This window comes from Hibiscus syriacus, unplaced genomic scaffold (genome assembly GCF_006381635.1).
Source record: "Hibiscus syriacus cultivar Baekdansim isolate YM2019G1 unplaced genomic scaffold, ASM638163v2 tig00013386_pilon, whole genome shotgun sequence".
Lineage (NCBI taxonomy): Eukaryota > Viridiplantae > Streptophyta > Magnoliopsida > Malvales > Malvaceae > Hibiscus > Hibiscus syriacus.
Window position 1 is genome coordinate 697,652 of NW_024062302.1, and position 25,200 is coordinate 722,851.

Consider the following 25,200-nt stretch of genomic DNA (forward strand, 5'->3'; position numbering starts at 1 on the left):
ATTTTTAAAGGTTGAAATCATACCAGAATAGTGATAGAAAGTTTTCACAGTTTTGAATCGAAAAAGTGATGTGAAATATTCTTGTTATTTCGTTGATAAGATATAATATGGTGAACAAGTGTTACTATACGAAAGTTAAAAGATCTAATGATGTGGTTAAAATTCGTAGAAGAGTTCAAGAATAAGTACATCAGTGACAAGAGTATAAGATATATAAAGCCAAAGCTTATGAGTTTGAAACAAAGGGATAGTACTGGGTATAAGCAAGAGTGTGGATATGATAAGGGTTTGTATTTTAGATGGAAAGAGTTAGCGTTGGCTAATAAGATTATGTGATGAAAATGTATTGGAGTTGTAAGATTTTAAGATATTGTCAGGTTAAGATAATCAAATATGAAGTGGATCTGGATACAGTTGTATATTTTGATAATATAAATGTGATATAGTGAAGAAGGTGAGGATTTGTATGTTGAGTAAAACTAAGGATTGATGAGAAAAGTGTAAGAATAGGTACATCAGTGATCAGTTTATAAGACAAAGAAAGTTAGAATTTTGAGTTGAACAACAGAAATTATATGGTGTATAAGAATGAATGTGGGTTTGATAAGTTAAGTAAACTATTGTTGAGATAATTCTGATTGGAAAGGGTGTATATGATTAATTGATTAGAGTATGTGCCTAGATTGAACAGTTGTTATTGACTAGTTGTAAGAGTAAAGGTGATAGAGTTATAAGATTGGAAGAAAAGATAAAGTTGAGTTAATCAAGTATGAAATGGATTCGGATGTGGTTATGTATTTTGATCATATAGATATGATGTGGGCAAGGAGATGAGTATTTGTATGTTTAGAATGGGGGCTTTAAGAAAGGAAAATACAAGTATAATAGATGATAAAGAATGAGGTTCTGTATAAGTGAAGTTGATTATCAAAGTTATAAAAATGTGATAAAGATCGGTAATTAGAGATGAGTATAAGTAATAGGAAAATAGTATACGACAATGAAAGAAAATTCATGATCTGTGCATAAGGAGCTTCTGATTTTTGAAGGAATAAAGGAAAAAGGTAGTTAAAGAATTGAAGTGATGAAAGCCAAGTTATTAATGATAATACGAAAGATTAAATTGAGAAGGCAACCTGAGAACATGAATAGGATATGTGTAGATAGTATATTTATCTATTAATGCGGTGAAAATTCGAGCACGAATTTTCTTAAAGGATGGGAGATTTGTAATATCCCAAATCAACGTAAGTGACTAAATTGTAAATTTCGAAAATTTTGTGCTCGATTTAGAAACAAGTTAAAAGTTCAATGACTTAAATAAGATTATTTCAGTATTGAATTAAAGGGTAAATATGAAAGGATTATAAGGTAGTATGGTAATTTAGCTTAGAGGATATTTTTATCTCCCTATTTAGGGAGATAACATGTGGGGATTTAGAGATATCCAAAAGCTTATTTTCCTCTTGCTTTCTTCTTTTTCCCGTGTGCTTAAGCTCCAAGCAAAGGTGAGTTTTTCAGATGGTTAATTATTTGCTAAATTTAAAGCTGGATTATGATCCTTAGATGATGCACAAGCTTAAGGAAAGCTTAAGCTACGGTAAAATCAAAGAATGAAAGAGTTAGGAGAGATTAAAGATTTGGAGTTTTTAAATGAAATTTTGGAAAATAATTGATTTGAAGTTGAATTTGACTTGTCAATAGTTGAATTAAGATATTTAGATTGATAGAATTGGATTTAGAACATATAGAAAATTTTATATGATTCTTGAATTCTATATGGAAGATAGGATTTTGAGGTTAAAGATGTGATACATGAGAATAAATGAGTTTAAGCATGAGTATCTAAGTTAAGAATAAGCTAGGGGATGATATATGAAGCAATTAAGCTGAAAATAGTGAATTTTTGTGCTTAAAATTGATTTCTGGGATGGTGTGTATCGGTACACATTCAATATGTACCGATACATCAAGAGTAAAATGTAGAAAATATTCAAAGTGTATCGATACATAGGAAGTGCATCGATACACCTATTGTAACGAAAAACATCGAATGTAATTTGTGTATCGATACATAGGTAGTGTATCGATACACACGTTAAGGAATGTACCAATACACTATAGTGTGTACCGATACACTTCAAAGGGGAAATAGGAATATATCTTTCTTTTAGTTTAAGAAATGAAAGATTAGAGTATATCAACTGGATAATGATATATGCCAATACATGATTGTGTAGACATTGATCGAAAGCAAAGTTCGGATAGGTCGGCAGAGTAAGATATGCAGGAAAGAACAAGAGCTTGATAGTGTTCAGTGGGCCCATGTGAGTACATGATATTAAGTGTACGTGATGTTTAGGGAATTAAGACTTGCGATGAGTCTAATTCCGGTAATAGATTACATGAGTACAGGAATACAAGCATGATATGATATGATATTTATGTGTACCGGAGCCTAATCATGTAGTGATATGATACTAGATATATATGAGTAAATTTATATGTCTAATTATTGAGTGCATCTTTATATGTGAATCATGTAAATGCATGTATGTGTGTTTCTATCAAAATGTTACATGATATGATATATATGTTAAATGTGTTATGTGAATAAATGTCAGTGTAATGAGCTATGTTAAAGATTATAATTGAATCATATAATGGTATAAGAAATGATATGAATTATATATGAGAACATGTATATGTTATAAGAAAAAATTTATGAATGTGAGCTATGTGAAAAAGAATAAAAGTAAATGTGAAAAGCTATATGATACGTGAATGTGAATTACAATGAAATATGTTACGCGAAAGTAATCTATGAGCCTATGTGAAGAAGTGAAATGTTATAAAAGATAATGCCCATGTCATGTGTTATGAGAGCTATAGGCATAGTTGGCATGCCAAGAGTTGAGGGTTCTACGTGGTCTTACGAGACATATGTGTTTTATGTGGTCCTTCAGGACATAGTAGTCCTACGAGACATATGTGTTCTATGTGGTCCTTCGGGACATAGTGGTCCTACAGGACAAATTTTTACGCGCCCCTAGTGGGATTTATACGAGATGTGGTGATAGTATTGTGCACAACCTCTATGTACTCGCATACCTTAAGTTCTAAATAGTATACATGAGCTAAATAAAGTGATAACATAAGGAAATCTTGTATGATATTATATGTGTTACGTGTAAAAGATATATTAATGAATAATTACAATGGTTAAGATTAAATTATATATTCTAAATGGATTAATGCTAGAGATAATGTGACTAGAATATGATGCTATGTATGCATGTATATATATTTGGTTATATGAATTGGTATATGATGTGTGTATTATATTTTGATTGGATTAAGTATGTATATACGTATGATGTTATGTTACATGATATGTGCATGCTTTTAATAATTAGTTATAGTTGATATTACATATTTACATGTCTCACTAAGTCAATGACTTATCATGTGAGTGTTTCACCTGTAGGTTCCGAGAAGAGGTAAAGGGATCGAAGATTAACAAGTCAGGTCAACTTCTCCTTCATAAATATCAGATCAGAAAAGTTTTGGAATTATATGTATTTTGTTACAGGAAATATAATTGGCATAGATAAAAGACTTGTATTGTGTACGCTCTGATAAGTTTTGTAAAACTATATGTTTTATATCATAGAATTTATTTTGTTTTTATTAGAAATGTCACACTAAATATTTAGTGTTTTGTAAAAGCAAATGGTTTGAAAAGCAAATGGTTTGAAAAGTCAATGTGACACTTCGGACTCGAATCCGGGTCGGATACAGGTTGGGGGTGTTACAACTATGATTGCTTAGTGATAGCCTGATGAACAAAAACATTAACAAGTGAAACAACAACATGCATAAGTTGATCATAACAACGGCTCCGAACATCAAACACAGAGGAGATAAATTTGAATAAGAACCAAAATGACCAACATAAAAAAAGTGATATTCTCTTAACGACAATCCCGTCTAGCACATATATATGATAACCAACAAATCGTCTTGTACAAACGAACAGAGGAACCAGACATCAAAAATGCAACCAACCATATATTCATATAAAATAATAGACTCAGAAGAAAACCAAATTAAAAAACCTGTACCAGTAATCATGATCCCTTTATCATATCAAAAAGGGCCAAGAGAAGCGTTATTATTAATCTAAGTTAAAACTAATAATGAAAAACTAATAAAATAAAGAACGAACACGAAAATGAAGCAGGACATGTAGGTGTCCATGAACGACCACCACCGCTGCCCCAAAATAGGACTTTGGAAAACCACTGATGCAAAAAATTAACCGCTACATAGAAAACTTTGAGAGTGGAAAGTGGGACTTAACAATAGTTTTAAATATTATTTTTACAAATATCCATAAACACATTATATATATATACTTATATATATTAGTGGGTTTTATTTAATAAATATATATATATGATTAGGTTTTATTTAATAAACATATATTAATTTATTTAGTCTTAATTATAATTTGAACTATCGTATTTATATTAGGTTTACTATATTTAGGGATGGACATGAGATCTGAATTTGACAGGTTCTGACTCGACTCGATCGATCGGGTCAAATTTTTAAAAAAAAGTTTTGGGTTTGGGCCGGGTTGAGGTTTTCAGAGGTTGGATTTGGGTATAGGGTGAAAAATACCAGATTCGACCAAAAAAATATAATTTTACTTTATATATGTATGGATAATTATAATAATACCCATTTATATATTATTTTTTAATTAAATATATATTTTTATTGAGTAAAAATAATATTTTTAATAAATATATTATTTAGGGTCGGATCGGGTTAGGTTCGGATTTTATTTCAAAAAATTGGGTCGGGTTCGGGTTGAGTGGAGGATGTAAGATTTTTGGGCAGTGTGAGGTTGATCAGAAAACGACCCAAACTCGACCCGTGCTCATCCCTAACTACATTCAAAGAACATGTATTTGTTATGTTATTCAAATTTTCAATCTCAAGTAAATTCATCTTATATGTATATATATATTTTTTTAAAATTTTAAGTTAAATTATATTTAAATTATTAATTAATTATTACATAAAAATAAATTAAACTTATAAATATTTGAATTAATTTTATATAATCTAATAAAATCATGTTTAATAAATAAATTATTTAATAAAATTAATTTAATGATTATAATTTAAATTTATAATATAAGTATTATAAATAATATATAAATTAAATTTATTAATTTAATTATCATAAATAACAAATTGTTTTAACTTTTAAAAAGTAATCATATTAATTATTATAATTTATTATAAATTCAAAATCTCACAATTTCATCGATTGTAACTTATAACTCAGGTAAATATTAAGTTAGAAAAATATCAAATCAGTTCAATAACAAGTCGGATTATTTACAGGTTGAGTCAATTACAAGTCAAGTTCATAACAAGTCGGGTAATATCAGTTATTTACCATGTTAATCTCGGGTTTGAGTTCGTATTAATCGGATGCAGTTCGAGTTCAAATAATATCAGTTCAATAAGGACCACATTGATAGATTTTTTAAATATTAAGAATTAAATTCATTGGATTTTTTTTAATTTGGACATAAATTGATAAAATATATCAATTTTGAGTACTAAAACGATTATCATATCAAATCATATTATCATCTCCATGAATTTTTAATGGATGATGACCAAAGTAGAAAAGAAAAGTAACACTAGTAAATAAATTTGTATGAAAATAGTTTAATGATTAAAATTACTCATGTTTTAATCACTCTAATTTATTTTAAATGTTATTAATTATAGTTTATTATATTTTAATAAATTTAGTTTTTTAAAAAAATTATATATATTAAACTTACACACACATATATATATATATATATAAGTAAACATATAAGTCTATATGTATATATTTGTATACATATACAAGTATAACATATACACATACTCATATATATATATATATGTATACACATTCATATGTTATACTTACGTATATAATATATACAAATGCATATAATTTTTTATAAAATAATAATGAAAAATATCATGTTATAAAAATTATTAATAAAATAAATTAGAGTGATTAAAACATGAGTAATTTTAAAATTGAGTAGTTAAATTGATTTTTTTAACTTTAATAACCAAAACAAAAGTAAAAAGATATTTGAATGATTAATAATATAATTTATCTATAAAAATTAAAAAGTGCAAAGTAGTTAAGTTTTTAAGTTTTAACCATAGGTACTAAAATACAATAAAAACTAAAATATTAAATATAATTTTATAACAATGAAAGTTTAGGTGCTAAAACGAGATGATAGTAATAGTTTAGGAACTAAACGTATAGTATTCCCAACATATTTCTATTTTTTAAATTTTTTACCTGAGATGTGAAATAATATTATAGACGAGTTGGAGGTTTAGAGTATTCAGTACTATACAAGCCATCGAGAAGCACAGCCCTCCGTCCATATAAAACGAGAAAATCGTACTGAATTCCCCTCTCTAAAACATATATCACAGAATCTGGAAATTCTTACTATTTCCGATTGTCTCCTAAAATTTTCCCTCTTTCCGCACTCAAATTTCCCGGTCAACTTCTCTTAATAGTTATTCAAAATCACAGGCCATGGATGACGACGCGCCTCTACCTTCCGATCTCATCACTCGCCACCCTGTAATTCTCTACTCTCCCTCCCTCTCTCTTTCTCCCCCGTGTAAACTCCATTTCTGTAGTATATCAGCAAACCTAATTTTGGTGAAATTTGTGTGTGCATAGAAACGAGCTAGGGTTGGTACTCGAGTAGCCAGAGGCGAGCCCGAGGAGGCAAACGGTGACAAAGCGGAGAATCAAGAAAGGAACAGCGACGGAAGTCCCGACCCAGGGGAGTTGGAGGGCTCACCAGATGATTTTGAAGAAATTCGTCCCAAAGCTAAGCTACATCGAGGTGCTGAGGGGACTTCTGATGTCCCGAACAGATCTGAAGAGAGATTAATCGGTAACTGGCTTCAAATATTCTTTGTTTTGGAATGTTTCAATTTTTATGTTCATTTTGGAGATGTATACGGGTGAATGAAGCTTTACTATCTTAATTTTTTGCTGGCTCCGTTAAGCACTATATTGTAGTTTAGTGTTATCTAATGAAGAGTACTTTCCTTGTGCCTATTTCATTTAGGGATGTTACTAATATAGTTGATTTTGAAATTTGGCCTATTGAACTTTTTGTTCGGACGTGATTTGCATCAGAGGTTATCAAAGGTGATGGCAAACATATTTCTCGAGCTGTCAAGCACTGGGTTGAGCGATATGAGAGGAATCCGAAACCTGCTATGGTTGAACTCTTAATGATGCTTTTTGAGGTAATTTTTGTGAAATTATGAGTAATTCTACTCATTAGAGAGTGAAAACAAGTAAAATATTGAACTTCTGACAGAGTACCCACTCCAGAATATTAATCTATAACTTTATTGTAAATTTCCCACCCCTATCCCTGATGCATTCTTAATTCTCTGAATAGTTTTCTTGACTTCATGCCTTTTTCGCAGTTTGGAGTTTATGACTGAAACTAAATATGTATGAGTATGATTCAACAGGCATGCGGGGCAAAGTATTACATCAAGGAAGAGTTTCTTGACGAGACTGATGTTGATGATGTTGTGGTTGCTCTTGTCAACCTTGCCAGAAAAGTATCCTATTCGTGTTTTCTTTGCTTTATGTAATGATTCCCATTTTTCTTGTTGGAGGGAGGGTGGTTGGGTTATTGTGGAGTTTCGCTGATAACAAGGGTAATATAATCGCAATATATTTTCTGTAACGGTAATCTGCTTGAAAATGCATGTAAGTGCGCTGCACCCTGAAATTTTTATGACATTAATATTTTTATCTAGGTTTAAAATTTTCTTAAGTATCTCATTTTCAGTTTTAAAAGCATATCCTTATTCCATTGTTTCTTTAACTCTGCATTAATTAATGTTACATAATAATTCATAGCAATCTTTTTTTAAGAATTAATAACCTATTTTAAGTTCAAGCATGTGAACCTTCAATGAAATGTGTTGGCTTAACTATGAAACTTCAGGGGGAAGTTGAAGATCATCATAGTTCAAAAAAGGAATTCAAGAATTTCAAGGAGAATCTTGTTTCATTCTGGGACACTTTGGTTATTGAGTGCCAGAATGGACCATTGTTTGATAAGGATTTGTTTGACAAGTGCATAGACTATATAATTGCCTTGTCATGGTTAGTACTGTACCATTGTGAGTGTTATTTTTTGTGCTGCATTTATGAGGTGGCTTATTATGATTTATTTTTGCCTGTTATTGAAACGGAGCAGCACTCCTCCAAGAGTTTACCGTCAAGCTGCTTCCATGTTGGGTCTTCAGCTAGTCACATCTTTCATATCTGTCGCAAAAAGGCTTGCTGTACATCGTGATACTACTCAAAGACAGTTAAATGCTGAAAGGAAGAAAAGAGCAGATGGACCTCGCGTGGAATCACTAAAGAGCAGGTTGTCAGCAACACATGAGCAGAAACTTGTAATAGATGAGATGATGCGCAAAATCTTCACTGGGTAAGTTATTTATTTATTTTTAATCAATGTAAGTATCACTTGATAAATTCCTGTATGATAACAAGTTTTGTTTGTATCTGACGTTCCACATTATGCTTTTTGAAGGTTGTTTGTGCATCGATATAGAGATGTTGATCCTAATATCCGAATGTCATGCATACAGTCACTGGGTGTTTGGATTTTGTCGTATCCTACATTGTTTTTGCAGGATCTATACTTGAAGTACCTTGGATGGACTCTAAATGACAAAGTAAACTTTGCTACTTGGGTTAATATTTGATTTCTAGTCTCATTGAATGCTCCATAAACCAATGTGCTCTTATTTTTTTCTCTCATCTTATTCTTTTGAAGAGTGCTGGTGTAAGAAAAGCTGCTGTCCTTGCTTTGCAAAATCTCTATGAGGTGGAGGATAATGTGCCCACTCTTAGTCTCTTTACTGAAAGGTTTTCTAACCGGATGATTGAGCTTGCTGATGACGTTGATGTTTCTGTTGCTGTATGCGCAATAGGGCTTGTAAAACAATTACTTAGGTAGCCACTCCTTATATATGTGTGTATTTCCTGTGTTTTATTGCTAATTTTGTTATGGAGATATCCACCCACTGAAATTGCATCTTTCTGTGTTTTGCAGGCATCAGCTTATACCTGATGACGACTTGGGTTCTTTGTATGATCTACTTATTGATGATCCACCAGAAATCAGGCGTGCTATAGGAGAATTAGTATATGACCACTTAATTGCACAAAAATTTAACAGTTCCCAATCTGACTCAAAAGGTTTTCTTCTTCTTCTTTAGACTTAATTATCCATTGTTCACAAATGATTGTATCAATTAGTGTTCATTACTAAATGTTTGTCTTCCAGGCAATGAGAGTGAGGTTCATCTTGGCAGGATGTTGCAGATATTACGGGAATTTTCAACAGATCCCATTTTAAGTGCATATGTTATCGATGATGTCTGGGAGTACATGAAGGCCATGAAGGTATATTGTAATTTTCCTAAAATTCTGGAATAGGTAAAGTGAGGTATTAGCCTCTTAGGAGGAACTATGTTACTTGTACTTGGGTGTGAGTGTTAGAAACCGGGGTGTTCAATTTCTTCCTAGTTTTCGCATGTGTTTGGAGGGTCCTTGGAGGGTCATATCCTCGTATTCATATCCAGAATGTGTCTTAACATGGATATCAAACATGGATGCTTTGAGAAAAATGAATATTAAGAGCAACGTAGGTTCAAACCTACCCAATTTGATTGATGACGGACTGGGGAGTGGGGGCAATAGGCACATATCGAAAATTATTTCCATCCTTAGTTTGGGGTTGAGAGGCAATAAGGCCTGTCGGGTAGAGTATTTGTTGCATACAATGTTAACGGGGAAGGAAAATGGAAGTAGCTCTTATGATTTAACAGACTAATTAGTCAAAGTTCTAGAAAGTTTCATTTGTACAAATTTATATGTTTGAAGGACATTTTTCGTCCTTGTGGTGCATGCGAATGTTTGAGGTATTCTATTTTGATCTTTTAAAATGCCAATGGTCACTTGAATTTCATTATGGATAAAACTAATTAGATGGAATGTCCTGGGAGTGAACTTACAGATTTTGCTTTCGCCCCCACCTGAATAAATCCTGCCTTGCTTATGTGTAACAATTACCTCCTTATTTGTAAATCTTTAAACAAATTGATATGCCGTAATTATTTAACATCTATGCCAATTTTTAATTTGCTTTTTCCTTGCAGGATTGGAAGTGTATCATTTCCATGCTTTTGGATGAGAATCCTTTAATAGAACTTACTGATGAAGATGCAACAAACCTGACTAGGCTTCTTTTTGCTTCTGTTAGAAAGGCTGTTGGAGAGAAGATTGTGCCTGCTTCTGATAATCGAAAGCAATATTTCAATAAAGCTCAACGAGTATCTAATTTCTTATTCTGATTCCTCCTCAGCACATATAAGGATTTATTTACAATACTATGTTTTATTTTGCATTACTCGTTGATGATTTCTCTGGTCTGTAGTGCCACTCACAAAGAAGACTAAAGCTCAAATTGTCTTTTTCTTAAATGTCAGGATATGTTTGAAAACAATAGGAGGGATATAACCGTTGCCATGATGAAGAACTACCCATTACTTCTACGTAAATTCATGGCTGACAAGGCTAAAATTTCATCACTGGTCGAGATTATTGTGTATATGAACCTTGAGCTTTATTCTCTGAAGAGACAAGAGCAGGTAGGGAATAAAGTTGCTTGTTAGTGTAAATAATTAAATACCAACTGATGTGTTTTCCCTTTCAGAATTTCAGAAATACTCTTCTTCTCATCAAAGATGCATTTTTCAAGCATGGTGAGAAGGATGCATTGAGATCTTGTGTTAAGGCTATCACATTCTGTTCCACTGAGAGTCGTGGAGAGCTGCAAGATTTTGCTCGTAACAAACTAAAGGAGCTAGAAGATGAGCTTCTTGATAAGCTTAAATCTGCAACTAAAGAAGTGATTGTATGTTTCCTCTTAGCCTTTTGCCCTTGATTGTGGGTCTTTATCATCATAAGGTTAACAAGTTTTAAATTTCAGGATGGGGAGGATGAGTATTCTCTTCTGGTGAATTTAAAAAGGTTGTACGAGCTTCAATTGTTAAGGCCTGCATCAATTGAGCAAATTTATGGAGATTGTATTACAATCTTGCACAGCTTCAGAAACTTGGACGATGAAGTAGGTTAAATGAGCAAATTTTAAAAATTGTTTTGCTTTTTTGTGCCCTTTGCATTTGTTCCTAATGACCGCTCATTCTCGTTTAGGTTGTTAGTTTTCTGCTGCGGAATATGTCAATGGATGTAGCCTGGTCTTTTCACTCTATTATAAACCGTGAAACTGTCTCTGAAGGAACCTTATCCTCGCTCCTGTCTAAACGTGATACGTTGTTGGAGGAACTTGAATATTTTCTTAATACTCCTCCTGAAGTCAGGGAAGGGAGCAATTCAGGAAATCAGCTAGCCTGCTGGGTGATCCTTTTGCCTTAATATATAAATTTGAAATATTCCTAAGATGGTTTTATCTAATGAAGTTTATGTGTTGACCTAGGTCTGTATTATACTAGCAGATATCTGGTTTCTGTTTAGGAAGACAGTTTTTTCGTCAACAAAGCTTGAAAGATTAGGATATTGTCCTGATGGTCCTACTCTTCAGAAGTTTTGGACCCTTTGTGAGAAGCGGCTCAAAATTTCAGGTGGCAGTTTCTTTCCTTTCCTTTTCTGAGCTCAATCTTTGAAATACTTAACTTGCTGCTAATGGGGCAGTCACCATTCAGGTGAAACCAATTGGAGCAAGTAACTCTTATCTGCTTGTTATTTGCTGCACCCTTTAGATGTTGGTTGCATACTTTGATGAGAATTTGTTCAAACTTCACACTGCTGTTTATTTACTAATTTTGGTTAAACCTTGCATGCATATATTCAGATGATGCAGAAGATGAAGATGCTAACAAAGAGTATATTGAGGAGACAAATAGAGACAAAGTCATGCTTGTTGCTGCAAAGTTGATTGCTAATGATACAGTCCCAAGGGTAACAGTATGCTGCAGAATTTGACTCCTGTTTCTTGCATTCTGGGCAAACTTTTTGTTGCTTCAAATTATTCTTATGATTTCTAAAAGCCTGCTTACAATTTTGCTTGCAATAATATATTTTCTTAATTTAGAGAAGTGTTGGATCTTACTGCAGGACTATCTTGCTCCTGAGATAATTTCTCATTTTGTGATGCATGGAGCTGGCATTGCAGAGATTGTAAAGCATCTGATCACAGTTCTAAAGAAAAAATGTGATGTCTCTGGGGTTTTTCTAGAAGCTTTGAAGAGGGTAGAATTCTCTGCTTCAAATATTTTGGTGAAATTTAGTCAATGATCACACATCTCTAGTGTTAAACTAAGATTTCTTTCATTTTTTCTGCCTGGGTTAATTTCAACATGTCTTTTGAAAAACATTTACTTGTATGCTATTTTTCTGCTGGGATTTTGTTTATTTTTCATCACCAGTTACACAGTACCTTATGTGCCTGATGTCCCTGGGGTTCAGCATCAAAACAGACAAGTAAAACTATTTATCGGGTTCACAGACATGGGGCAAAAATCAAAGGCCTGCTACTTGTTGGGTGTAATGATCGGAAGGGCTTTTTAGATAGGTTGTTTGAGACTATTTAGTGGAAAAGAGTGCAAAATATTTGTGATTGAAATCTCCTTATTTGCTCGATTTTAAGAATAAATTTGACATACTTATTTTAAATAATTAAAGTGGAATGAAACTAGCTAAGCTATTCTTTGGAGTTTTCAGTGTTGTTCACTTAAATAGAAGATCTATTCTTCAGAATTTGTAGGAGTGGTATACTGATTATAGAGGGGTAGGAGCATCTTCTTTGACCTCCTAAAATTGAAATGTGGTGGAAACATTGTTATGTTTGTCTCTGTTTGTGTATCCCTTTAAATGGTTCACTTTCTTCCACCAGGCCCACTGTCGACATTTAGAACTCTCTGAAAGTGATGATGAATCCTTGAAAAGCAAGTCTTTCCAGGAGTGCATGAACCTGGCTTCTCGGCTTGCTGGAACATTCATTGGTGCTGCTCGGAACAAGCACAGGCCCGAGATTTTAAAGATTGTTAAGGAAGGCATCGAGTATGCCTTTCAAAACGCTCCAAAACAGCTGTCTTTTCTGGAAGCTTCTGTGCTACATTTTGCATCTCGACTTCCTCCGCCTGACATCAGAGACATGTAAGAATTTCTCTGATCTAATGTAAAACGTTATATTCATTCTTTAAGCAGGGACCAACCATTGTGCATTACTTGATTATTATAGCCTGAGAGATGTCCAGAAGAGGACAGAGAATATAAATACAGAAGAGGATCCAAGCGGGTGGCGCCCCTATAATACATTTTATGATAGTTTGCAGGAGAAGTGTGCAAAGAATGACGGGATTCAAGGTACTAACGAGTCTCATTTCAATTATTCTCTGGTCTTTCTCTTGTGAAGTATAAATTTGCCCATAGGTGGAGCTATCTAACTTTATTATAAGCTCACAAGAAAAAACAAAATACTCAAAAAATGTGGAATAACATCACTTAACATGTGTAAACAAGCATTGATGTTTTCTTCTGATAACATATATATTTTCTGATAATATAATCATTGCTCCGCAATGAGTCTGTTCTTTGGAATTTAAGTTAAAAGCGACTCATTCTGCTGTTTTGCAGATGAGAAGGAACGTATTACTACAAGAAAGAGGGGTCGTCCTAGGAAGCGGCGAAATATTGAGGGTAGGAGACTTTTTGATGAGCATAATTCAAGTGAAGAGGAGGATTCAATTAACACATCCGATCAAGATGACGCTCAGGTGGAAGAAGACGAGGAAGATGATAATGCTCCTCTGATACATTCGCTCAAGTCATCTGCTAAGTTGAGGTCATTACGAGTCTCGAGACAGGAAAACTGAGGCAAGTAAAGGACTGGATCTTCTGCAAGGGCTACTGATAATTAACCCTTCAAATATGAGAGGTATGGACTGCATTTTATAATTTCCATGGCTGTCTTGGAGAGTTTTTGGCCAAAGCGAAGAATCTAGATTGCGTTTTAATCAACATAGTAAAATTCGTATCTTCAGCCAAAAGACCAAACACCAAGTCACCCATGGAAACTAGAAAATGCAGGTCGCATAGATGAGAAGCATCTAGTATCTAATCTATCCTTTTTTTTTAAATTATGTATGACGTCATAACTTAGGGATTTGTGTAGTGGAAATAGATTCGGATACAAATAATCCTCAAATGTCGGTTTGTGTTTGAAATGCCATGTTAGGATGCCTTCCTACTTTTAGGTTATTGTGTTTGCTAAATGCTAATTGCTGGTGGAAAGCTCAGAGTTCCGCTCGTGTGATTATAATAGTTGGGTTTATACACTTACAAAGCAAGGTCTGTCCAAAGGCCGACAATGCCCTGCCCGATCCAGTCATTGGAGTGTTAAAGAAAGTTGGGAAAATAGAGAATACAGTGCTCTGATCTAAAACAATGCATATTTTATGTCATTCCAATTGGGGAATCAATTAGGATTTTGAGCTCTCCAAGCCTTGACGTTGACAAACAGGAACATGGCTGGTTAGCTTTAAGTTCAAGTACACATTAAATATGAGAAATAAACAACTTCACATAAAGGTGAAGTGCTTCTCTCATCATGAAGTTTTCTATTGAATTCCGTAGGGAAGGAAAAAAAAACAAGATTTTAAGGGGAAAATATGATATTGGCGCTCAACGTTAAACAGCAAATCCGCTGTTGGGTAATTATATTAGATTTTGATTATATTTAAAATTAAACTAAAGTTACAATCTGTTTTACCTCACCAAACGTGTTGGTAACAGCTGTTTCTTCAAAACAACTTTTCTTTCATCTTTGGAATACATAAAGCAATTGTCTTTAAGCACAGGATGGATGGAGAAAGCATGCCAGAGATAAAGGGATCGTAGTTGGCTTGGCTGAGTAAACAATCGGTTAAATAAAATTAATTCAACAAATCAGTCGATTTAATTAAATTCATTTAATAAGTTTATATAGTTTTGATGGTTAATTTAATTCAATTTTAGAAATTTAAATCAAGTGTATTTTTGATTAATTTAATTTAAAAATAAAATTACATATGTAAATATAAATCAAAATAATTTAATTAATTGTAGTAATTAACATTTAATTTTACAATAATAAATGTGTGAAATATTTATTTAAATCGTCTAATTAAAAAATCTGTTTAAATATTTTGATTTTGACAATAAGTATCTAAATTGGTTTGGTTTAATACTAAAATAAGTGATCAAATTATACCACTTTCCACGAATAGGTAATTAAATTATTTTTTTCACTCATCCATAACGTTACCCCTTTAGGTTTTAACAGTCGTTAAAAAAGTCCGTAAAGTGACATGTCACAATCTGATAAATTTTTTAAAAAAATAAAAAAAAATTATTTTCAAAAAGCCTCATTTTTTTTCTAAAATATATAAAAAAAACTCTCTAAATCTCTTAATCTATTCCCCTTTACTTCAACTGTTGGTCATTTCTGGCCACCTATCTACCAGTGATCGACAACTCATATGTCGTCGACCGCCCATTGGACGGTCATAACCCTTATTATCATATCAAAACCCAAATTTTTAAGATCTCTAATCCCTAAAAATCCAAAATACCCACTTCCTTAAATCCCTTTGATCGTGGTGGTAGTTGACCGTGTATCCGATTGTGGCAGCCAACCCCATTGTTATTTGTTCAGTCGTTTAACCATGGAAAACTAAAATCACGAGCACTGCAAGGGACGGTAGGGAGGGGCGTGCATGCAGATTGTTTTTTTTAAAGAAAAAAATTCAAAATTTTAAGATTATGACACATATCACCTAGTAGAATTTATAATAACCTTTATGGTTGAGACACCTAAAGAGGTAACGTTTGTAACGTTAGACATATGAATGAGTTAAAAAATAATTTAGGTACCTATTTGTAAAAATCGGTATAGTTTGATCACTTATTTCGGAATTAAGCCAAATGGTTTTAATGCACATCTCTATGGTGCCGTTTGGTTCGCTTGAATGTTTCTGAGGGAATTGGAATCTGTGAAGGAATTGGAATCTGTCAAGAATTGGAATCCAATTTCATATTCTGTTTGGTTGGCAGGAATTAAATTGGAATCCAATTTCATATTTTGTTTGATTCGCAGACATGTCAGATGAATTTGATTTCAATAATGTAAAATGACAGGATTGCCCTTCTTGTTTTTTTTTTGCTTAATTTTAGTTTGTTTTATAAATTACATATAACAATATATTATAAAAATTTTAAAAAAAATAAATTTTAATTTTGGTCCACCCAATTAGAGATGGTTATGGGTTGGGTTGGGTCGGGTTTTTGGTCCACCCGACCCGTGAACAAGGGAACCTCCATCCGAGACCTGACCCGACCAAAATAAAGTTTCACCTGACCCGAACCGAATATATGAATTAGAAACCCGACCCGAAACAATAAAAAAATTATTTTTATTCAATAAAAATAGACTTAATTGAAAAAATATATATAGAGAGGGTATTATTGTAATTATTCCTAAATATATAAGGTAAAATTATATATTTTTTGGGTCGGGTCGGGTATTTTTCACCCTAAACCCGAACCCGACTGACCCGAATATCACACTTTAAAAAACCGATCCGACCCAACCGACCAAAATAAAGTTTCACCGACCCGAACCGAATATATGATTTAGAAATTCGACCCGACCCGAAATAATAAAAAAATTATTTTTATTCAATAAAAACAGTAACTTAATTGAAAAAAAATTATATATAGAGGGGTATTACTGTAATTATTTCTAAATATATAAGGTAAAATTATATATATTTTCGGGTCGGGTATTTTTCACCCTAAATCCGACCCGACCCGAATATCATACTTAAAAAAACAGACTCAACCCGACCAAAATAAAGTTTCACCCGAACCAACCCGAATATATAAATTAAAAACCTGACCCGAACTGAAATAATAATAAAAATATTTTTATTCAATATATAAACAAATTACCAAAATTGATGAGAATAGTAGGCCTGTAAACGAACCGAACGCACACGAACGGAGGTATGTTCATGTTCGTTCATTTAATAAAAAAACGAACATAAACGAACACGAACATAAACGAACAAAATATTTTTTGTTCATGTTCGTTTATTAAGGAATATAACTTGTTCATGTTCGTTCATTTAATAAACGAACACGAACATAAACGAACACGAACATAAATGAACACGAACATAAACGTTGGAGACCCTACCTTCCATTGTTCTTTCATGAAAAATAGTCGACAATGCAAATCAACCAAATCTACAGTGATAAATAGCGTAAGAGTTGATTAGCAGTGATGAAATGTTTGAAGATATCAAATATTTCGATCGATCTTTTAAAGATATTAAATGATTCACACGACTTTAATTTAACGCTATAACATTTATCTTAGTGGTCCATGATTACATATGAACAATCATTTTCCACTACGTTATTCTAATAAATTCGCTGGCTAAAAGTTTTGTGACATCAATGTCAGACTTTAGTGAGGTTTGTTAATAATGGTCATTTCCGTTGGCAGAGTAGAAAATTTAACAGCATAAAGATTTCGAACGGTACAAATTGGACTACAAGACAATAACATAGATTCGAAATCCCTTCGATGCTACATATTGTAACTAATATTATTGCTAAACCACCATTCAAAATTTTAACGTACCTAAAGTCTACTCTACAACTAAAAGTCACACAAGAATTATAAAAACAAAAGTTCATTGTCAAAATGTATTTTCTACTTATTAAAGGGTTCTTCCTGAAAAACCCATTACTTCCGCTATTACACTCTTTTTTCAGAAATTGCATAGAAATCTTTGTTTTGTTTTATGGTAAATTCTATATACTTTTCTCTTTACTGATGCTCATATACTTCCGATTATTACATTTATCTTCCCATCTATTTCTAGAAAGAAGTATGATGTTTTCTTGAGTTTTAGATGTGAAGATACCAACAATAACTTTACATATCAACTATTAAGCTAAATAAAACAAAGAAATAAATGAAAACAGACCTGTAAAACTTCATATTGCACTATAATATAACTTGTTTTGAAGCTTCCAGCGATCGTCTCTACTCTCCAGTGAACACTAGAGTTTGGGAAAAAGGGGGAAAATGAATATAGGAACATAAATTGGTCATTAGAATATCAGATTAATTAATATTTTTAAGATACTTACAAATTGGTCACCAAAATTGATTTAAGAATATTGGGTTAAACATAAATGAATGAACATAAACGAACATAACCGAACGAACATAAACGAACATAACCGAACGAACATAACCGAACGTTCACGAACGTAAATGAACGAACGAGACATATGTTCATGTTCGTTCATTTAATTAAACGAACACAAAATCTTGTTCATGTTCGTTCATTTAATAAATAAACGCACATAAACGAACTTCCCGCCACACGATTCATGAACGGTTCGTTGAACGTTCAGTTCATTTACAGGCATAGAGAGTACTATGAACAAATTTTAATTCTAGCCAACAAGATAATTAAATTCATAGTAGAAGGGATGAAATTTACTTTTCCTTTTTTTTTTTTTTATTAAAGTTGAAGCCTACGCCACCTATGTATCTCGAGTTTAAATTCTCGGTAAGAACTAGTATTAAAGGAGAGAAAAAAATCACAGAAAGGAAATTCGGTGCAGAGCAGGGAACCTCCTTATCCTTTCGTATATTCTGTGAAACGGATAAATTTGCCGCCATTTTCTAGTGGTTTTCTTTTTCATTAGGAGCAATGTCCGTTCCTCTCTTCAACCTTGCTCCGAATTTGACAGTTTCAAGGCTCTGTCTAGGTTTGTCCATGACTATTCTCTTCTGTCGCCATCACGGATCTGCCAAATTGGAAGCCTCTAATTCTCTCTTGGTTTTATCCTCAGGAACAATGACTTTTGGGGAGCATAACTCTCTTCCTCAGTCATTTCGTCTTCTCGATCAAGCTTTTGAAGCTGGAATCAACTTCTTCGACTCTGCCGAAATGTACACCTTCTTCCACGCTTCATTTCACACCGATTCTGGATTTTTGGCTTCTAAACGTTGATGTATTTATGTTCGTATTCTGTTTTGTAAGTGTAGGTACCCAGTTCCTCAGCGTGCTGAGACTCCAGGGAAAAATGAGGAATACTTTGGTCAGTGGGTTAGAAAGAGGAATATCTACCGTTATCGTGTTGTCATTTCTACCAAGGTTAGCTCTTTTTCTTGCCTTATCAGATGTTAGTGGTTGATGTCTTCTTAATAATCATTGCCCATTCGATATTTGAACCATCTTACTTTGCCTTGAAAAAAGTTCGTTTTGACTTCATTACAATAGTCGTAAGAAATTCCATTTGAACCAGAGTTATATGCACATTTCAATCCAGGATTGAATAAGTTTATGATTGGCACCCCTTTACCTCACAATAGATCTTTTTATCTGTTGACCTGAGCTTCCACAAGGAATGCAGTGTGTTGATAGATCTCCCATATTGTTGGTCGAACTCCCAGCAATCAGATTGTTCTTGGGGTGTCTATGTGCGGTTTTAGCATTGGGAGTTAGGCAGGGAGCCACAACAGTTTCCCAAATCCCTGGTAGATTTGGGTGGTGAGCCACGTCCCAATGTTACCCATTCTCCCTAAGAAATGGTACCATGGGCACATTGCACTCCACCCCAAATCTACCAAGAGTGGACCACACAAGGCTCTCCCAGAAGCCTCTTAAGGGTCGGGAGGCAAAATAATTGGGCTAAAACCACACATAGACACCCCAAGAACACTATCTTCTGATTGTTGAAGGGTTTCCATAACATCAGGATAGATCCCTCAGCACAATGATGTAGTTTTGAAGTTTATAGCAATTTTTGTGTGGACTTATGATGGTTTTCATTGTGCGGGGAAAATCCCAAAATGAGTATTCTCCTAAAGGTGCATTGATCACTCTATTATTCTTTGCCACACATTTGAATGTTTTTGCATGGAATATTGATCATAGAAGTGGTTATGAAACAGGTTACCAGGCCATCTGGTCAAATGAGTTGGATTAGAGATGGGCCAAAGTGTTTAGATGCCAACAATATCACTGAGGCAATAGATGGAAGGTTAGTCCCATATGACGTCGCAGTTTCTGTAACGTTAATTGCACTGGAAATGACTCTGGATTGGTCCCTCTTTGAAATTGTTTTTGCATTAATTGTTACATTTTATGCTACCATGCTGTGTAGAGTTTCATTATTACTTGTAGCAAGGGGACTCTCTTTCCAGTTCCTTGCCATCCTTGCATGTTAAGGTACCTTTTTTGTCTTAGAACCAATCTTAAAAGCTATTTTGCTGATTCTTCTTTTTCCTTCAAGTACCAATTCCCTACTCATATTTGGATATAAGTACGGGAGTACAACTCTTCAAATATAACTTGGAACAATTGAGCATACTTGTGTGGAAAACATACTCATATCTGACACTCACTTACAAGTCCAAATAATGTCGTTCAAAAGTATGTAATTTTTGTTACCTTGAAAAATATCATTTATATTCTGGCCAGCTTTCCATTTGCTGAATCTGCAACTTATTATTAATTTATAATAATTGCGTCACTGAATCTGGGTTTTTTTTCTTGGCTTTTTTTTTAGCGTGAACTTGGAATCAATAGCTTTCAGTATTCTGGATGGTCAAACTTTTCGTTACTGAATGTTATCTTAGTAATAGATATAGTTTATTGCAGTTGCAATTTGTAAATATACCTATATTAATTTGGTTTTCTTCAGTACCCGATTAGAAGTCTGGAAACTGTATTACTTGGTTTTTGTGGATTGGATAGTATGCACGGCAGTTGTAGTTACTTGAGCATTGTTATCTAACTTAACCGACATCATATTTTGTGCATGTATGTGCACTACCTATAACCACTGCAATTGATTTCGAGGAGAATAATGTTATGAGTGCCTGTGTGTGGGTGCTTTTGTATTCCTTTGTGCAGAAGCGGCAGATTACTTCCCTCGATGAGTCGCACTGGAGCGAGCCGGAATATTGCAAGCGCTACAGTGTATTTGGGATATAATTGGAATTATCTTTATCTTTGTGTTGTTTTTATGTGATTATGATTAAATGAAACCCTCGGTTGCTTCCCCCGCAGCTGTTCTACGCATATGCAAAGACGATGGTGGAAAAAGAAGTGTGGAGAGTAGCAAAAGAAACCGGGTTCGACATGGTGGTGGTGAACCCATCGTTCGTGGTTGGCTCCTTGCTTACTCCACACCCCACCAGTACTCTGCTCTTGATACTCGCCACAGTTAAAGGTTAGTACCTTTTATTTTGTATGCTCTTTAATTGAGAGAAAATCGAAAATTGATTAACGGACTGTATGTGACGAATATCATGTGTATAAAGTGATAAAATACACTCTCATGTAAAAGGTGTGGTTTTGCCGAACTTGTGATTATTCATGCAGATGGAGTGAGCATTCAGTTATGGAATTCTAAGTCAGCTTTTTCACAGCTGTAATTTGTTAGATTGGTTAAGGATTCTAGCCTATATACTGTAATAGGTCTTTTCAATAAAATTAACCTTCATGCAGATGGAGTGAGCATTTTGTTATGGAAAGCTGAGTCACCTTTTTCACAGCTGTAATTTGTTAGATTGGTTAAGGATTCTAGAGGAATAATCACAAGTTGAGCAAAGTCGCACCTTTTGCATGAGAGAGCACGTCACCTTTAATGCTTACAATTTCTAAAAGCATAAGGACTGCCGAAATAACATAAAATATGTTCCCATAAGAGTTGTTTTTATCAGGTTTGAGAGGAGAATACCCGAACACCACAGAAGGGTTTGTGCACATAGACGATGTGGTTGCTGCTCACATCTTAGCTATGGAGGAAAGCAAAGCCTCAGGCAGGCTGGTATGCTCTAGCTCAGTTGCTCATTGGACGCAGATCATCGACATGCTGAGGGCCAAATTCCCATCTTATCCTTTCGAAAACGTGTTAGTGAACCAATATGAATCTAGGGTTTTCGTGTTCCTCAAGAATAACTACATGTGCTTGTACATCCGTTTTTGTTCGTGTCTTTTTTTTATTAATTAAAATATTAATACTATTATTATCATTATTTTATTATTATTATTATTATTATTATTTTAATACAAATTTATATTTTGTAGGCCCAACTGAGGCCAACCCAAAGCCCAAGCAGCCCAATACATTACAACCCAGCAGGCCTAAAACACAAACCCAGACCCAGTGGCAATATCCGACCCAGTTGGAGCCTGACCCGAATCCAACCCAGCTCCAGACCTGTTTGCAACTCAAATAGATTAGGGTTTTAAACCCTAATCCAGTCGCATCGCCGTTAGCTGAAGTGGAACCGTCCGCCGGCGCGTGTATCTCTTCAACTCCCCACTGGAGCGTGAATCCCACCGTTCGTCTCTCCAGTCGTGTGAGCCGTTGTCGTCATCCACAGTGCACCAATAACCACCAAATCAGAAATATATCACCAAATAAAAAAAAACCATTAAAAAAACAAGATAAATCTCGGAAAATCCGTATTTGATTCAATTCAAATCAGAAATTATTTCCCTACATGCTAGACCTCATCATTTCACCCAGAATAACCCATAAATCAAACATGCAATATGAAAAAGGGGGATACCATTTGGTGAAAAGAAAAAAGGAAAAAAAAAACAGAAAGAAGAAAAGAAAATGGAAACACAGAGATAAAAAAGAAAAAATAGAGAAAGAAACACAAAGAACCGAAACCCTTACCTTAGATCCAGTGGTCGTCGTCTCACCGGAGTTTGAAGAGCCTATTCTCGAAGGTAAAACCTTTCTTTTTCTTGGATTAGAGTTTCAAGGTGCGGGGTCTATATTTTTTGGGTAATAGAAAGACTCTTTTGAGGAAAAGAGGGGGGAGGAGAAGTTGATAGCATTTGCTATCTGTTTTGAAGAGAGAGAACAAGGAAGGAGAAAATGAAAATTTGGCCGAATTTTAGGACTTAAATATCAACACCTAAACGACGTCGTTTAGGCCAGAAGGTGTTCAACGTGTTTCCATGTATTGGGTTAATAATGCATGTAGTCCCTGCCTTTTTCAATCTCACCCGCATTTGTCATACTTTTGAGGGAAAATTACAGTTTACTTCCATCAATCTTTGTAATGATTGTAATATAGTCACTTAATGAATTTTTGTCCTCCTATTTCGAGCTGTGTATATGATTCATATTTCATTTTAGTCCTATATATTTCAGTATTTTATATGTTTAAATTTTTAGATTTTGGTTGTTAATTTTGTGTGTTGTTCGTTTTGATCATCATATTTTGTTTCTGTTTGCTACATTTTTTTATTCAATATTTATTCCTATTTCGTTTTGATCACTATTGGTTCACTAATATGTTTAGGGTAATACTTTGTTTTGAGCCCTGATTTATGACTGAGTTCATTTTAGTCACTATCCTAGTGCTTAATGTTTGGGGTTTATTATCCACTTAATCCTCATCGTTCTGTTTTTTTTTTAAATTATTGTATGATATGTTTTGGGTTTATTGCTCACTAGGTCTTTTATATTATGTTTCTGTTTTTTATTGACATTGTATATGTAATTATAGTTGTAAGCATGTATGTATATTATGTTAAATTTTTGTACTTTACATATTTATATAGGTGTATGTTATTTTATAATATGTTTACTTATTAACTAAATTTTATTCGATATGTCATTCGAGTATTTTCAATAATTGCATTTGTAGAAAGAGCGTGGAAAGTATCACTTAATTGAAGTGTTGTAATCCGATATGACGTTCGAACAAAATGAGAGCTTGAAATGAATCAAAGTTATTTTTTAATTCAAATGATGCAATGCATTTTTCTAAGTATCAATTTATTTTATTTTTCGCAAATGTCTATCTTCTATTTATATTCGATTCGTGTTTTTACAATCAACGGGGAGGGAATATTCTTTTACTGATAAGAAATATAGATAGTTTTCCCGATAGATGATTGTAAATCTTGAGATTTCTTTTCAAATTAAAAAATTCTCTAATTAATCAATTCGGAGCAAATTAATTAACTTTAATAAATGAATCATTTTTTTACTTTACATTCGATTCACAAATTTTATCATTTACAACATCGTGTAAGCGACTAAGTATCAATTTTGAGCGTTGTGGGGTGATAATCATTCACTACGCGTAATCGACTCCCGACCCATTAAATCAAATTTTTGGTAAACGCATACCAATTTTTGTGTTACAAAATATTTTTTTCTTAAAATTGTTTTAAAATGCATTTTTAGGTATTCGACCTACTTAGCCCATAAGTCGATGGCGACTCTTATTCAATTTAATCCAAATCAATTCAAAAATCACAAATTTTTCCAATCAAAGTCATAATTGTTTTTTTAAAAATAATACTTAATTGTTAAAAAAAATGGTTATGACAGTGCCATTGATAAATAATTCCACATTTGCAGGTGTAGCAGTCAAGAAGGAGACAATTGTGCACACAGCATGGACACGAGCAAGATACAACAGTTGGGCTTCCCGCCCTTCAAATCCATTCCTGAAATGTTTGATGATTGCATCAAGAGTTTCCAACACAAAGGATTTCTGTGAACTTCATTTCCATTGCCCTCCTCATTGTTAAAAGGTTTAAAGAACGCTCATTGTTAACATTATTATTTAAACTATTATATATATATATATATATATCAGTTATCTTACGTTTTTTCTTATTGTTTTCACTCTCACTGAATCTGTTTTTTTTATTCATCAGGATAACATAATAATATCAGAAAGTATCTAAAATTGACGATGAGCATACTTCATAAGTTTTTTCATGTATATAATAAAGCTTTTGCTTAAGAATACAAAGAGGCGAAATCTAACACCAAGGCTTAAAAGATAACTCTGTTATACAGTAGAAATGATCATGGTTCGGGTCACATTGAATTTTTTATCTATCTAAACTTGACTCGAGTATAATATGTCTTTATACATCATTCGACTCGACCTC

General features: G+C 33.4%; 3 protein-coding genes across 3 annotated transcripts; all 3 read left to right on the forward strand.

Moving 5' to 3' along the window:
• Positions 1–6,472: 6,472 nt before the first annotated feature.
• LOC120206229 (sister-chromatid cohesion protein 3-like) lies at positions 6,473–14,415 on the forward strand. Its single transcript, XM_039205948.1, has 21 exons — positions 6,473–6,694; positions 6,797–7,016; positions 7,265–7,377; positions 7,612–7,704; positions 8,097–8,257; positions 8,352–8,588; positions 8,694–8,838; positions 8,940–9,118; positions 9,219–9,364; positions 9,453–9,571; positions 10,327–10,500; positions 10,657–10,818; positions 10,884–11,084; positions 11,160–11,297; positions 11,384–11,587; positions 11,667–11,811; positions 12,042–12,148; positions 12,305–12,439; positions 13,083–13,345; positions 13,431–13,555; positions 13,826–14,415. The coding sequence occupies exons 1-21, from the start codon at positions 6,647–6,649 to the stop codon at positions 14,062–14,064; spliced, it is 3,354 nt and encodes a 1,117-aa protein (XP_039061879.1). The 5' UTR covers positions 6,473–6,646; the 3' UTR covers positions 14,065–14,415.
• Positions 14,416–18,930: 4,515 nt separating this feature from the next.
• Positions 18,931–20,512, forward strand: LOC120206184 (protein tas-like). Its single transcript, XM_039205902.1, has 3 exons — positions 18,931–19,205; positions 19,302–19,410; positions 20,211–20,512. Exons 1-3 carry the CDS (start codon positions 18,964–18,966, stop codon positions 20,484–20,486), a joined length of 627 nt encoding a protein of 208 aa, XP_039061833.1. The 5' UTR covers positions 18,931–18,963; the 3' UTR covers positions 20,487–20,512.
• A 620-nt stretch (positions 20,513–21,132) lies between these two features.
• Positions 21,133–24,819, forward strand: LOC120206158 (tetraketide alpha-pyrone reductase 2-like). The gene is made up of 4 exons (XM_039205885.1): positions 21,133–21,240; positions 21,331–21,493; positions 21,987–22,176; positions 24,659–24,819. The coding sequence occupies exons 1-4, from the start codon at positions 21,133–21,135 to the stop codon at positions 24,798–24,800; spliced, it is 603 nt and encodes a 200-aa protein (XP_039061816.1). The 3' UTR covers positions 24,801–24,819.
• The last annotated feature ends 381 nt before the right edge of the window (positions 24,820–25,200 follow it).

Bases quoted from the DNA above. Each gene is read 5' to 3' on its own strand.
- LOC120206229 (XM_039205948.1), top strand. From the start codon at position 6,647: ATGGATGACGACGCGCCTCTACCTTCCGATCTCATCACTCGCCACCCT. The intron at 10,819-10,883 runs GTAGGGAATAAA...TTTCCCTTTCAG, and splicing joins CTCTGAAGAGACAAGAGCAG to AATTTCAGAAATACTCTTCT. The intron at 11,812-12,041 runs GTGGCAGTTTCT...GCATATATTCAG, and splicing joins GAAGCGGCTCAAAATTTCAG to ATGATGCAGAAGATGAAGAT.
- LOC120206184 (XM_039205902.1), top strand. From the start codon at position 18,964: ATGTCCGTTCCTCTCTTCAACCTTGCTCCGAATTTGACAGTTTCAAGG. The intron at 19,206-19,301 runs GTACACCTTCTT...TTGTAAGTGTAG, and splicing joins TTCTTCGACTCTGCCGAAAT to GTACCCAGTTCCTCAGCGTG. The intron at 19,411-20,210 runs GTTAGCTCTTTT...GTTATGAAACAG, and splicing joins GTGTTGTCATTTCTACCAAG to GTTACCAGGCCATCTGGTCA.
- LOC120206158 (XM_039205885.1), top strand. From the start codon at position 21,133: ATGAGTGCCTGTGTGTGGGTGCTTTTGTATTCCTTTGTGCAGAAGCGG. The intron at 21,241-21,330 runs GTATTTGGGATA...CTTCCCCCGCAG, and splicing joins AATATTGCAAGCGCTACAGT to CTGTTCTACGCATATGCAAA. The intron at 21,494-21,986 runs GTTAGTACCTTT...TGTTTTTATCAG, and splicing joins GATACTCGCCACAGTTAAAG to GTTTGAGAGGAGAATACCCG.